This window comes from Anser anser (genome assembly GCF_964211835.1).
Source record: "Anser anser genome assembly, chromosome: 3".
Taxonomy (NCBI): Eukaryota; Metazoa; Chordata; class Aves; order Anseriformes; family Anatidae; genus Anser; species Anser anser.
Genome location: NC_139722.1, coordinates 28,282,909 through 28,297,371, shown reverse-complemented (window position 1 = coordinate 28,297,371; position 14,463 = coordinate 28,282,909). Strand labels below are relative to the sequence as shown.

The window sequence follows — 14,463 nt, the reverse complement described above, 5'->3', positions numbered from 1 at the left end:
ACCATACACACAGTGTTGGGAACAAATGAGATTTCTCCATCTTTCCCCTTTCTTTTTGGAGAGAGTACAGACAGCACAGAACACCACTGATGAGAAAACAGGTGAGAAGGATGGCATAACTGCAGTTCCAGCTTCTCACACTGAGAAGATCTCTAGTCTTAATAACCCTAACAAAGACCATGGACATCAGTGCTAACTGTAAGGCAACAGATCCACAGTACTGAATACTCACAGTGCGTTTGGGCAAGATTTTTAAGTGCTAGTTATTTTTCAGAGATTTGTAACTAGGCTGGTTTATCATTTTCAATGCTCTGTCCAGAGCAACCTCAAAGTCCCTAACATTATATATGCACAAACACACACACACTTTTGATTGCAGCACTGTAAATAATATGTCCCTTAATAGCACAATACAGTATGAAATCTATACTCTGACCTTTTTAATAGAAACCTACATATCTTTTCAGGTATCTTTGTACCAGAAAATATAAGGTAGTTTATTTTCCCCAGAAGGAAATACGAGAATTAGAAGTTTGTAATCACAATATATGTAGCATTATTTACATAAATGAACAGCACTACGTACTCTAGCAAATAACCCAAATCCTAAGAAGACGTGTACTACTTCTGCTATACAAACAGGCTATGAAACGCCATCAAAAAAAATAATGTTAGTCGTAATATGTTAATAATACAAATAATGTGTTTCATTAAAAATACTGTTTTTTCAGTTTATATTACTTTGGGAGAGGTGAGAATGATTTGGATAAGTCTTGCTTATCATCTTCCAATAATTCGGAAGCTAAAATACATGATGTTGAAGAAAGTGCATCTGCAATGCTCTCTGCTTCATTGTCTGATTGTTTCCGTGCAACTCCAACAGACACTTTCACTTTTTTTGCAGAAATATCATCAGTAGGTGGTGCCATTCGACCTGCAGAGAATGAAGCAGAATTTTGTTTGTTTTATTAAATAAACAAAGTAGACTTCCTCTGAAGACAAGGAAGATGAACCAAAAATACAGTATTGCCATTGTAGTGTGATATGATAGATGTATTATTTGCTCCAATATGTCCCATCCCTGGAGATGTTCAAGACCACGCTGGATGAGGTCCTGAGCAACCTGATCTAATGGAAGGTGTCCCTGCCCATGGCAGAGGGGTTAGAACTGGATGATCTTTAAGGTCCCTTCCAACCTGAGCCATGCTATTATTTCTATTGCAAATCAACGATAGCACATACACTCATAACAAGGATTTTCCTCTCTGCCTTGGTGCATGATACATTTAAATAAATGTGCTTCTCAAAATTACCTATGCAGATTTTGCAGTTAAGATCAAAGAGATGATTTTTGTGTTGACTTGTGGTGTCTGGAGTTGCAGATTCATTTCCTTCTTTATCTTTGTCAGCTTCCTCTGACTTCTCAAACATCTTTATCATATTAGGTTCCTAAGAAAAGACAAAACATTTCAGTTAGCTTTTTTCTTCCGTTAATTTTCCTAATATTTCTGTTCATATTCCTTCACTTTATTTATGGTGTTTTCTTCCCTTCAGACAAAAATTCTCTCTTCAGGTCTATAACCTAGAAGTTATCAAGTCTCTGTAACCTAAGAGACTATCACAAAATCTAGAAATGCATTAAAATTTTGCATAGTTATTCCTATATATATATTTCTTCACAAAAGATTCAGAGTATTTTCCTACTGTTGTTTGAATTCATCATCTGATCATGGACACAATGTGGGGAAAAAAAAACACCAGGACAGTAAGTGAAAGTCAGTAGGGATAAAAGAAAATTTCAACTCAAAACAGACCTAATGTAGTCACAGATCTTAATACACGGCATATTTGGTTCATGAATAAAATGGTTGTAAAGTGTTCTGTTTATGGTTTTGTTTTTTACCTGAATTTCCATAACTTCTTGTTCCTTCATTGGTGTTTCACTTTCAATTTCTATTTCTCCTTTGTGAGTAATTTTTGTGATAGGTCTTCTTTCAACTTCCCTCTGTTCCTTCTCAATCATTTCAATAGTCTGTAAAAACAGGAGGTTATATATGTGTGTACGTTCATATAAAAACAACTTGGAAATTAGTAAATGTAACAACAGCAATAAGAAAACTATGGGTATACAGTATATTCTTATTTTGCAAGTGTCAAGCAGTTTCATAAAGCAAAACCACAAGTAACAGGTCTAAAGAAAAACGCATTAACTCTTTCCCCATAATTATAGGGAAAACATAGGACACAAATACATATAGATTTACATAATTTTCCAAGAGCTTGCTTTTGAGTACATAAACGTTCTACCTCAATAAAAACATTTAAATGTACTCTTAATACATATGCTAATTCTGATCAGGACTGCTACTTTGCTCCATCACAAAGAAGAAAACATACACCAGTATTTCTAAAATTGCTTCTTAAATCAATCTCTTAAAACATCTTTACTACTTAAATCAGGAACAGTTTGTGTTGGCTGTCCCCAACACTTTAAGCCTGATTTCATTAAGAAACAAAGATTCTATGATTACTTTAGCTGTCTGACAAGTACTTAGTTACTTTTGAACACACTAGAAAATTTTGGAAAAAAAGCACTGTGAGCGACAATCTTAAAGTCCTCCTTAAATGGAAAAATGAAAAATACTATCACATGAAACAATCATTGCTATTTATTTTACATGTTGCGTTATGTTACTGTGTAATATTTGAAAACTTTTAGAAGCTGAAATATTTAGGACCCTTCAGTAATTTTTAAGCAGAATATATTTTTGTTTTGAAGTTGTCCCTCAGAGCAGTAGGGTATTGTGTTGCTTATTTTCAGTATTTTACTGTTGTTTATAAAAATAGAACACATGTAACAAGGATGTAATGTAAAAGATGAGCACTAGATAGAAAATATGGGCTTTGAGAAAGGAAAAAAACAGGAATAAATAATGTTGCAAGGCAAATCAGTCTCTAAAATAGCATTTTACTGTACTGAATTAGGTATCACTAAACATTCTTTCACTCTTACCACACAGAATTCAAGATCATGGATTTCCACCTATTGTACAGAACAGTACCTATTCGTTTATAGCCAGACAAAATGTATCCCAATTAACATGATACAAATTTTGTGCCTTTCAGTCCTATGCAGTGGCTTATAAATATCAAAGATTCTGCCAACGCAAATCAAGATTTTATAAACTAGAAAACTTGATGCTGTAAAACAAGCATTTTTAAGTAGCCACAGTTAACTATCACTGGCTTACTATCATCAGTTAACTGACCAATAAGATTTTTCTATTCTAAATTCTAATCTAAAAGATTTCTATTTAAGAAAAAGGCATATTCTATAAAAAAATAACACAGCTCTTCATATTCCTGCTTCACTTTTTAAACTATCAACGCAGCTACAATATAGCGTGACTTTCTGTATCGAGAAAAGTAATAGCCAAAGTAACCTAATAAACTTCCTATACTTTATATTATTATTTATTTCCTTAAGATGACTTTTCAGACTGGCAGACCAAATTTCTAGCTTCAGATTTACTTCTTGGTGGATGAAATCTCATGCACCATCAATATGTGAATTATAAAGACCAGTTAGGTTTCACTCATTCTCAAGAGATCTCTCTACCTCTTTAAAAAAGCCTGGTTTCTATAAAACCCCAGTTAGAGCTTTAAAATCTTATTGGACATAAGGATAGACACAGAAGCCTGGACTCATGAGACAGAAAAAATGGAAAAGAAGAGCAGCAACAAAGCTGCATGGCAAAGGAAAATGCATTGTTTCCCCCTTTGGGGAATTTACTACTTCTTTCACTTCTGTCCTAATATTTCTTTTGGGTTTTGAATACTGCGTAAATTATAGAGGTCCTCCTGATTAGTTAGAGTTGCTTTGCGTAACACGCATTTTGTTCTTCCCAAATACACTTAACCTGAAAACAGAATTTAAATATGCTTAGACATCCAACTAAAAAACATAAATTGATAAATCTCACGTGTCTGTTTTCTCTTAGTCTCCAAGCAGCCAGTTCTTTGGAAGCCAGTTCTTCTGGGCTCATTTTTATTAGATGGTCTGGAGTAACCTCTCCTTTCAGTACCTTTTTAAACAGTATCTAGAAGAAAAAAATAATTAACTTGCTGAGACGAAACAGCTCCTAATAGGAAACAAAGTAGAGAAGTAAAATACAATACACTCTATACAGCTATATATATTGTTTGTAATTATTTCTCACTATCAGAATCACTACTAAATTTAGATTTTTTAAGATACAAACCTTAATTTCAGAGCTCCCTGTTTGTTCTACATCTATATATATTCTTAATGACCAGCTGCACAGTTAACCATTGTTCCAAAATGAGAAAGCAAATTTATGCCCACTGCAGCAGTAATTGAGACTTTTTGTAATATTAAAGAGGATGTCTATACTTCTTGACTCACATAAGTGAATCCTTGGGGGGAGGGGGGGGGGAACCCCATATAATTTGGGGGTATGAGCAAACAACGCAAGTTAGTAAAAAAAAATGTAGTCTGCTCATACAATTTACAGTTGGTTATTATTAATATAGAGAGATTACTATAGGGAGAAACTAGACAAGGCAACTTGATCAGAACAAAGAAGAAACAATCAGAGCAATAGATAAAAAGTCAAAAAAGTTGAAGAGGCAATATTGAATAATGAGCTCAGAGAATGCAGAAAACATGAGTGAAGACTAAGTGAGAAATCTGGGTATGAAAACAACAGTGAGACAAGCTACAGGACACAAACAAAAAAAGAAAATTATGTGGAAAAATACACATCAGTTGTAATTACAAAAATTTTGACAAAACAATATATTCACTACACTTTGAAATCCCACTATTAAGTACACAGGGAGGAAAGAGATGAAGAATTAATGATGAAGAAAAAAACAGAGCACTGATTATGCAAGAGGACAAATAATAAAGATAAAAAAACATACAAAAAAGTAATCAACAGGATTAATTGTGAAAGAATTAATAATGTATCCACACAGAAGACTTTTTCTTTAACCTACAGCAAATAAAGGATTTCTGCAAACCATTGTAAACAGGTAATACATACATTATTTTTAGGATCTTTTAGGTTGAACATTAAACTTCTGTATTTGTTCTTATATTTTGAGTCAGTGTCCCGAAAAAAAGAAAACAGTTCTCTTTCAATTCTTGTGGCAACTTTTGCTGCTCTCTCCTCAGGAATCTTTAAACTGGAGTCTGTCAATCTGTAAGAAAACACAAGTACAAAAATTACCAAATACTTCCAAGTAATTAATTTCTTACCCTGTCTTCTGAAGGAATTGTAAACACAAATTAAAAAATTCATTTAATAAATATATTTATACCTTTTCATTAGAATTTCCTTAAGAGATTGCTTAACACTCTGTCTTATCTGATCAGCAGAAGGTTTGGAAGCTGGCACAGCTGGTAGATGTGTTGCGCTGATTGATCCTTTCTCATTTTTCTTTTTCTTAATTTCTTGTTTCTCATGAACACCTATCAAAATACAGAGTTAAAAACTGTAAGCTACATTGCCACTGCAATAAGTAATTACCATTGCAGGATATCCTGAGCTTTTGTTTTTAAGCTTCTAAGAATTGACCTTCTAGGAGAAGGAACGGAGTCACACATTGGATTTTTTGTGTTGTGGATTTTTGTTATTGGTGGTGTTTTGTTTTTTTTCCTTAAGAAGGACATAAAGCTATTAGAGAGTGTCCAAAGGAGGGCAACAAAGATGGTAAACGGTCTGGTAGAGGGGAAGACTTATGAGGAGCAGCTGAGGTCCCCTGGTTTGTTCAGTCCAGAGCAGAGCAGGCTGAGGGGAGGCCTCATGGCGGCCTGCAGCTCCCTCACGAGGGGAGCGGAGGGGCAGGCGCTGAGCTCTGCTCTCTGGGGACAGCGACAGGACCCGAGGGAACGGCATGGAGCTGGGACAGGGGAGGGTCAGGCTGGGTGTTAGGGAAACAGCTCTGCACCCAGAGGGTGGTCGGGCACTGGGACAGGCTCCCCAGGGCAGTGGTCATGGCAGCATGACTACTGGAGTTCAAGAAGTTTTTGGACAATGCTCTCAGACACATGATCTGATTTTTGGGTGGTCCTGTGAGGGAGCCAGGAGCTGGACTCGATGATTCTTGTAGGTCCCCTCCCAACTTGGGATATTCTACCATTTTATGATGCTATGGTTTTATGTACTGGGACTTTTCCGCTTTGAATTTTCTTCTAACATGCACCAAGATGACCAGTGCTTCATCTTCAGTGGAATTTTTACTCTGAGTTTTTGTGAGACAAACATTAATTTTTCTATGAGTAAATTGAGGAAAAAAAAACACGTGGGAGGCATTTACTATGAGTATATTAAATGTTACTTTAAAATACTTAAAATACTTTAAAATTTTCCATTAAACTTAACATTTCTGAATCTGCTAGCCATCAAAACCACTCCAATTACAATAATCTCAGCTGCTGATTCAGGTAACAGACATTCTTAAACAAGGCTTATAAGGTTTGTATCATAACTTTCTAATGTTTATGTCATAAAAATATAAATTTCTAATCAAATTACAATCACTTAACAACAAATTCCTTCAAATTTTAATTTTCAGAGTTTCAACATGAGCATATCACTAATTCAGAATAGTAGCCTTCCTTCTATATACAAAACTCAAGAGAAAAAAACATTAACTTATTTCCTTCTCTGAAAAAAGGAAACAAATTTAAGACAGATAAAGACTGAACAGGAATGCTTGATGGTAAACAACAGGGAAGTGATTGGCAAGGTTAACAATAAACAATGACACTAAAAAGCAGTTAAGAGATTAAGATAAATGTGCCGCTTAACCATTTTTATGCTAATTGTCCTGAATGAAACTGCCAAGCTACAATGTTTTGCACTTACCAAGTGCAAGGTCCTGCAACTGGGCTGGGGCAATCCCAAGCACAAATACAGGCTGGGTGGGGAATTGATTGAGAGCAGCCCTTAAGAGAGGGAGCTGGAGGTGTTGGTTGACAAGAAGCTCGACAAGAGCCAGCAATGTGCACTTGCATCCCGGAAAGCTAACCGCATCCTGGGCTGCATCAAAAGAAGCGTGGCCAGCAGGTCAAGGGAGGTTATTCTCCCACTCTGTTCTGCTGAGACTCTCAGGGTGCTGCACTCAGCCCTGGGGCCCCCAGTACAAGAAGGACATGGAAGTATTAGAACGAGTCCAGAGGAGGGCCACAAAGACGATCAGAGGGCTGTAATGCCTCCCCTACAAAGAGGGTCTGAGGCAGTTGGGCTCATTCAGCTTGGAGAACAGAAGGTCTGGGGAGACCTTACAGAGGCCTTCCAGTACCTAAAGGGGGCCTACAGGAAAGCTGGGGAGGGACTCTTTTTCAGGGAGTGTAGTGACAGGTCAAGGGGTAATGGCTTTAAACTGAAAGAGGGTAGATATTAGGAAGAAATCCTGCACTCTGAAGGTGGTGAGGCTCTGGAACAGGTTGCCCAGAGAAGCTGTGGATGCTCCATTCCTGGAAGTGTTCAAGGCCAGGCTGGATGGGGCTTTGGGCAACCTGGTCTGGTGGGAGGTGTCCCTGCCCATGGCGGGGGGGGGTGGAATTAGATGATCTTTAAGGTCCCTTCCAACCCAAGCCATTCTGTGATTCTATGTTTAAAAGTGATCTTTAGATTAACTACTATTCTGAACTCATCATTGTGACAGCATTTTGCCACCTCCTAATTTAATTAACATATTTTAGAATAATTCAATGATATCATGGATACCAGATTCATTTAAACTCCTGCAATCTGCAGTTAGAAAGGATGTCAGCTATTTTGTGACTCAGAATTTCAAACAGCAAAGTGTTTGAAGTTTAAAAGATGACATTACATTTAACCCCAACATTTTCAACTGTTTTCTTCCACAATTTTTTTTAGGATGTCAACATTGGCAAAAGACCAGAAAAACGGATTTTTTTAGGACATGAATTCAAAACCTGAGTTTAGGATTTAAAGACACAGTTCTCACACGGAATCTCACTAGCATTGCTGCTGAGATTTCAGAGCCAAATCACAAGAATTTCACATTATCATGAACTTTGAACAGTAATGCTTTCTGGAAGGGAGCTGGGGGGTGGGGGGGTTGTTTGCTGTGAGCAAAAATAGGTCCCTTCTACCTTTCAAATAGAATTGCAAATGAAAATCTGATGGCTCGGTGTGCAATATAATGTTCCCCTTTGATATAAATTCTGATGCAATTATTTATCAATTTGTGCAAAAGAAATGAGTGTTTCAAGGTACTACCTATATACCAGTATCAACACTTTTATGCCCATTAAGTGCTTCTACTATTTTATGGAAGAGTGCTACAAAGTTTTCTACAACATGAAATTAAGCTTAATACAGATGCACTTTTTCTTCCACTCTTGATAATGTGATCACCCTCTACTATTCAAACAGGAAACATTTACCTGCTAAAAAAAGTTTAAAAAGAAATGAGAAATGAAGATCATAAACATCATGGGAACAAACAGCTCTCCAGCTCACCATCACTTGCACTATGAAATGCTTGAAAATTGATACTACGAAGTCATCATTCTTCACTGTACATGTCATTTACAGCATGGAGTACTTTTCCAGACTTCCTTACCTGACTTGGTGGACTTTTCAACCATGCTAAGGGACTCTTTACTAATTTTTTCACTTTTCTCATCTGAAGATCGCCGAGGAATTACAGCAGTTTGTGTTGCTTTTCGAGTAGGAACGTGTTGGCCTTTTTTAGTATCCGAGTCTCTGGATTCTGACAAGTTCTTCCCATCACCAGATTCCTGAAATAGACATTTATATACACTAGCATGCTACTGAATGCTATAACGAACCACTATATAATTACCATGCATTTTCCCAAGTTTTTAAGTACACAGTATAATAAACTCCTCAGATGTATATGCACCATTACGTAATGTCTTCTAAGAAGTTACTGAACAATATCTCAAATTGCTACCAAATATGATTAACAATCTCATTGAAAAACTGGTCCAAGACACATCACAGGTATTTTGCAGTTAAGCTCCCTGTTGAAAAACACTATGTTTTCAGCTGTTTTAAAAAATCAGGGACACCAATGAACTTCTCTTAACCTGTTTTAGGCATGTATCCACAGGAAGTCACATATGATTAGACAAAAAATTGATCAAAATTAAACAGAAGAGTTTATGAATCAGAATTACAATAATACTATACAGAAAGAAGACAAAAAGGATCAGTGATAACTGAAGTTATGGTGAATATAATACCATATGTCAAAAGACTAAGGAAGTTTAACAAAAGCAAGTCACCACACTGCTCTTGCCAGTTACCCTTTGGTTAGTAAAGAGAAAATAGAAAGGTCCTAATTAAAGTGTTACATGTTTTCTTCTAAAATGCTGTTGTCATATAGAAACTTAAGATTTATGCTTTATGTAATATAGCAAATTGACAGATGCCATCTAAATGTGATTAAAATTTTGAAGGCAAAATTTGCTAATTTCTTCAAAATATCACTTATGTAAAATACAGTATTCCAATCTTCCATTGAACCTCATATACACTGTTTATGAAGTGACCATTATCAGTGGCTGGAGAGACTGAAAAAAAAATATTTAACAGAATATTCAAAAACTTCTGGCTATCCTTTACTCCTAGACCTGTGAAAGTCTATAGTGTAGTAAATATTTATTCTATTACATTTTTCATGTGTTCCTTCCCTGTTGAGAAGGGTTACGAGCTGTTTCTAATCATGTATTTTGCTTATTTTTAAACAGGCAAATATATAGGTGAATCTACAATGTATGACATGACTGCTGCTCAATGTAAGACAGAATGTACCAACAGTATTTCAAAATAGCCAAACCTGTCTGAAAATAACGTTAACTCTGATAACAATAGAGAAATTTTATATTAAATTCAAAAATGTTTGAAACACAGCATTTTGGGTGACAGGGATTTAAAAGGAAACCTCCTGTATCTCCAATAACTAAAAGGAATTAAATGAAACTTACCCTTCTGAAAATTTTGACTTTGTGCTTCCCTGCATCTTCTGTCTGCTTTGTTTTTTCAGTTGTTACATTTAGATTACAAGTAGGTGCTTGCTTTGACATCCCTGGTTTTTCACATTCAATTGCTTTTTCTTCTCTGTGACTTTCAAGTTTCACTTGAGTATCCAGTAGACTTTGATCAAAACACTCTGCCTTTTTGTCTTCTTCAGCACAGCATTTCACACACACATATTCTTTATCTTCTTCACCCATCTGCTGTGCTTGAGATAGACTCAGTCCAACACAATCACCGTGAAACCAGTCATCACACCTACCACAGCCTACCATAAACCTGAAAACAAAGTAAAATACAGGTTAGTGTCTAACTAATAATAATAAAAAATAGAAAGCAACAATTTAAGAGAATATACCATATTTGGTTTTATTTGTACACATCAGCAATTTATTCTTACCTGAAACATGATTTTCTTTGTAGCTTTACATCCATCTCCAGCCTTACGACATGGTATGATCTTCCTGAGAAATAGTTTTTGTTTTTTTGTTTGTTTGTTTTTGCAACAGTCCAAGAGAGTATCATAACCTCATAAGGTGTTTGTAATCTGCCCCCAAGCCCTACCAACAGAATCTTTCAGTGTATTATTAAAATATATCCAGAAGGTTTTTTTAAAAAATCTCAAAACTAGTAAACTTATGTTTGAGAAAACTTGAAAATTTTCTTGCAGGAGCATACTATACTCATATTCCTTCAAATACGACTATCATCCTCATAGAAGAAACGTATCAACTGATACAACGTTCCACAGCAGTAAATAGATGTTCAATTATTTTGACAAAATTAGCACAGAAAGAAAAGGCTATTAATAAGTTAGTTGATATTTTACACCATATTCCTTAGACTATTATTAGTAAATTATATGCAGAAATTTGCCTTTTATTCTCTTTATTGGTGAACTTGGAGACAGGAATTAGGCTTCTGGCTACATCTGGCCAGCTGGCAGTGATTAGGTTGTTTGCTTGAAATAAGGTACATGCCACTGCTGTGTAGCTCAGCTACTTTATTCAGAGCTAGTATTTATTTAAAGAATGTTTCAAATAAAAAAAAATAGTATCATTTAAATCACACTTTTCATCTCACAGTCACTTCAACTGTTTCATTGTTTTTAAATTAAAAGTAAGTTTATCTACAGGTTGCATTTTCTAAGCATTAAGATCACTTAGTCCAAAATAAAAGCCTAGTTCTGGCAATTTTGTTAAAACTATTTGAAAATGTTATTAGGTATCACTAGTGCCTAACTGCTCTGAAAGGTACAATTTCTCAGTAGAATTACTTTGGAGTAAAGTGAAATTTCAAAGTTAAATAGATTAAACACCTCCACACATCTGTTACAGGAAATTTAATTGGCAGTATTTACTTTTCAAATAATTTCTTATAAAATTGAACATAGTGCGATTACTGAAGATTTGCTTGCAAATGATGTAGAAAGAGCTCTTGCATTATCCATTTGCATTCTTTTCTGTGTATCTTTTTTTTTTAAATGTACCTTAATGTTCAGCAGAAGGAAACCCAAGACGACTTGCAAGTGCATTATGAAAAATGTGACTTTGTTAATACTGAAAAATTATGTACAGAACTATTTGGTTTTAATTCCATAGAAGAAATCTGATCTAAAGTTTGTAGGACTATTCTAAAGAAGATTCCTAACCTGTATATGTTGCTATAAAGATCAGGACCTGCTACCTGCTGACTTACCTACTTTGTAATACTGTATGGTTTGGCAAAGTGTGCTTAGATGAATTCATTCAGCAGAGCTGTAGATGAACTCTCCAGGTGGTTTGGTACTGGTACCATATTCAAGAAACTACAGGTATCTCAAGAGATGAAAAAAATCTTCCTAGTCTAACAGCAGAAGTTTGAAACACAAGAGCAGGAAAGAAGAAAATAGCAGCTTTATGTTCTGTTGTTGCTTACCCAAAATAAATCTACCCAAAATAAATCGGGATTAAATCCTGAAGTAAATAGAATCTTTTGAGGCAAAATGAGTCTGCTAAGCTTTAAAGCTCCAGCTGTTTGAGAAAAAGGTCACTTCCAGCTTTAGTAGCCTACACTCCTGTTCATCAGATTTAAAGAAACCAGATTTTATAATCTAGTTTGTGAAGAAAGCTGTTTTCTGATTTTTCTGATTTTTATTTTTTTTCTGAACTGCAAGTACATTTTTGGTGTTATTCATGAGAAAAAAAAAATATCTGGCTATCTATTCAGTAGTTTCAATTATGAAGGTGTAGGTTCCTTCAACTTTTGTCAGGATCTCCATCTTTTCACATCAATGTCCCAACAAAGCTAAAAGATACATGAATAGTAACATTACGGTTAAGTGCTTCTGACAGTCTTGCCACAGGAACACCATAATACTCTTAAGTACAATAGGAAAACAAAAGAGAAGTGATGTAAATTTAATACAAAGGTGATTGTTCCTTGCTGAGAACCTAAAGCCAAGCATGATGGTAGGAAATATAGCATGAATGCCCATTTCACAATTGCAAAGATCTCCAAGAGGATGCTTAACGTCCTGCATCACTGCCAGAAAGTATTACGAAAACTCTGTGGATACCAAAAACTGGTTACAAAAATTCCAAACAAAGTTTTCTACAGAGTTGATGTAAGACCAAAGCAGTCAAGTACTTCTTGCTTAAAGGGTATTTTGGTGTGCTAATGAATGAATGCCTTTTGGTTAAAAATTGAAGGAAACCAAGAATCCACCATCTCAAAGCCACAAATGGTACTTCTGTTTTTAATAAAAAAATTCATTTTTTCAGTTTGTAAATTCAGGTACTGCAAGCTAATTTGTTAAATGAGCAGGGCAGATTACAACCCTTAGCAACTAAAATTTTGATTAACATTTAGAAAGTTGTCTAAATTTACAAAAAAAGCAGAGATGAACTCCAGAGACTAAAACAGACAAAGTGCTGTACAACTCCAACTTTAAATTGACAGCACATGCCATTTTCCGCTTTGCTCACAAACAGTAAGTTGGCAAAAGGGATGGTGTGTGTGATATGAGTAGAGCACCAGATCCAGATAGGCATTCAGTCTTACATCTTTATTTTCTGGACTATCAATAAGAGAATTGAGACACACACTCACCCCTCCTCCCCCATAACAAAGACTTTACCTAGTGTGGACAATGTAAAATCTGTATTAGAAAGGTCTGTCCCATATGTTTATAGTCTTAACTATGTAAGTTTCAGGTTCCAAGTGATTTTTTTTTCTTAGTAGTTTAACCTTGTTGAACAGGGATAATTTAAGGCAATGAAGCAGAACAGCAGAGGCAGTCTTCCAAGAATAAACTGATTACTAGCAGCCAACTTCACAGATACTTACAAGTATGTTATTTTTTTTTCTTTCTATATTCCTTGCAAATAATAAAAAGGTAAAGAAAGAAGTGTAACATTCTGCTCAGAAACAGGTAATTCTTCACTAAGAATATACACCAAGACAGACAGATGTCATTCAAGCCATCTTAAGCAAACTACTGAAGATGGAACGTCCATTTGGCTTCATTCCCATCTTTACAACAAGGTTTCAATTGCTCTGTATGTAAACATGCACAATAAAACTTGGGATTCAGAAACCAAAGCTATGAAGAGAATCTGGAAGTGTCCACAAAGCCTGTACTATAAACAGAATTTAAGTGTTTACAGTCATTTTGCTTAAACATTGTTACACAAAATGGTAATAAAAATACCAGTGCTGCCTGCCTAAAACTTTCACTGCTTTCACATGACTCATGACATGAAAGACTGACTTCCAAGCTGGGAGAGAACATACTGATTTTGATACAAGTAATGTAAATAATCCTTTATACCATAAGGCCACTTTTACATCTTTTTCTGTTTCACTCATCTGCACACAAAAACGCATTTATGATCTGTAACAGTAATTGTATTTGGAGAACAGAAAAGTGACAGCGCAACGCTCAGATTAAAAAGGGGCATCAAGGGAAACTGAAGCCTGGCTTGAAGGATCAAAGATGTCCTCTTGCACAGCTGTCAGTTGTGACTGAAGAGGTTCTGATATCTTGGACTATTTAAAACACCAAAGTTTCTGAATGTAGATTGCTTCAAGTTTGATGTGCAGGAGTTTTACCCATGTTGTAAGGCTGGATTGGAAGATGTAAAGCTGAAAGAGAAAGAAAAATGTGTTTTAAAATATTATATCATGCCAAATTCAATAAAAGATTAGCACTCCTTTTACTTGTCTTTAATAAAAATAGTTGTTTGAGAAATATCTAAGAAGAGCTGACAGGTAACAGCAGACACTATTACTGTTCACTGGGACTTTTACACAGAGTACGTTATTGTTTCATTCTGTTTCCAGAATTCTTGGCAGTCCCCACATAAAAGCCTAAAAAGATGTACCTTAAAGGCCATAAAGGAATGGATCACGCAATAAA

The 14,463-nt window shown here is 35.4% G+C and overlaps 1 protein-coding gene across 5 annotated transcripts in view; it reads right to left on the bottom strand.

The window, feature by feature from the left end:
- The window catches only part of PHF3 (PHD finger protein 3), a 50,651-nt gene that overhangs the window by 9,638 nt on the left and 26,550 nt on the right, over positions 1–14,463 (bottom strand). For 4 of the 5 annotated variants that reach the window (XM_083831796.1, XM_083831794.1, XM_083831793.1 and 1 more), the window contains 8 exons: positions 10,016–10,343; positions 8,626–8,803; positions 5,347–5,497; positions 5,070–5,226; positions 3,984–4,100; positions 1,904–2,032; positions 1,314–1,449; positions 742–934 (listed from right to left, as the gene is read on the bottom strand). In XM_083831796.1, the coding sequence (XP_083687922.1) occupies positions 742–934; positions 1,314–1,449; positions 1,904–2,032; positions 3,984–4,100; positions 5,070–5,226; positions 5,347–5,497; positions 8,626–8,803; positions 10,016–10,343 (1,389 nt within the window). Of the gene's footprint in view, positions 1–741; positions 935–1,313; positions 1,450–1,903; positions 2,033–3,983; positions 4,101–5,069; positions 5,227–5,346; positions 5,498–8,625; positions 8,804–10,015; positions 10,344–10,464; positions 14,145–14,463 lie in introns of those variants that run through there. The other variant, XM_083831797.1, reaches the window with a different exon arrangement.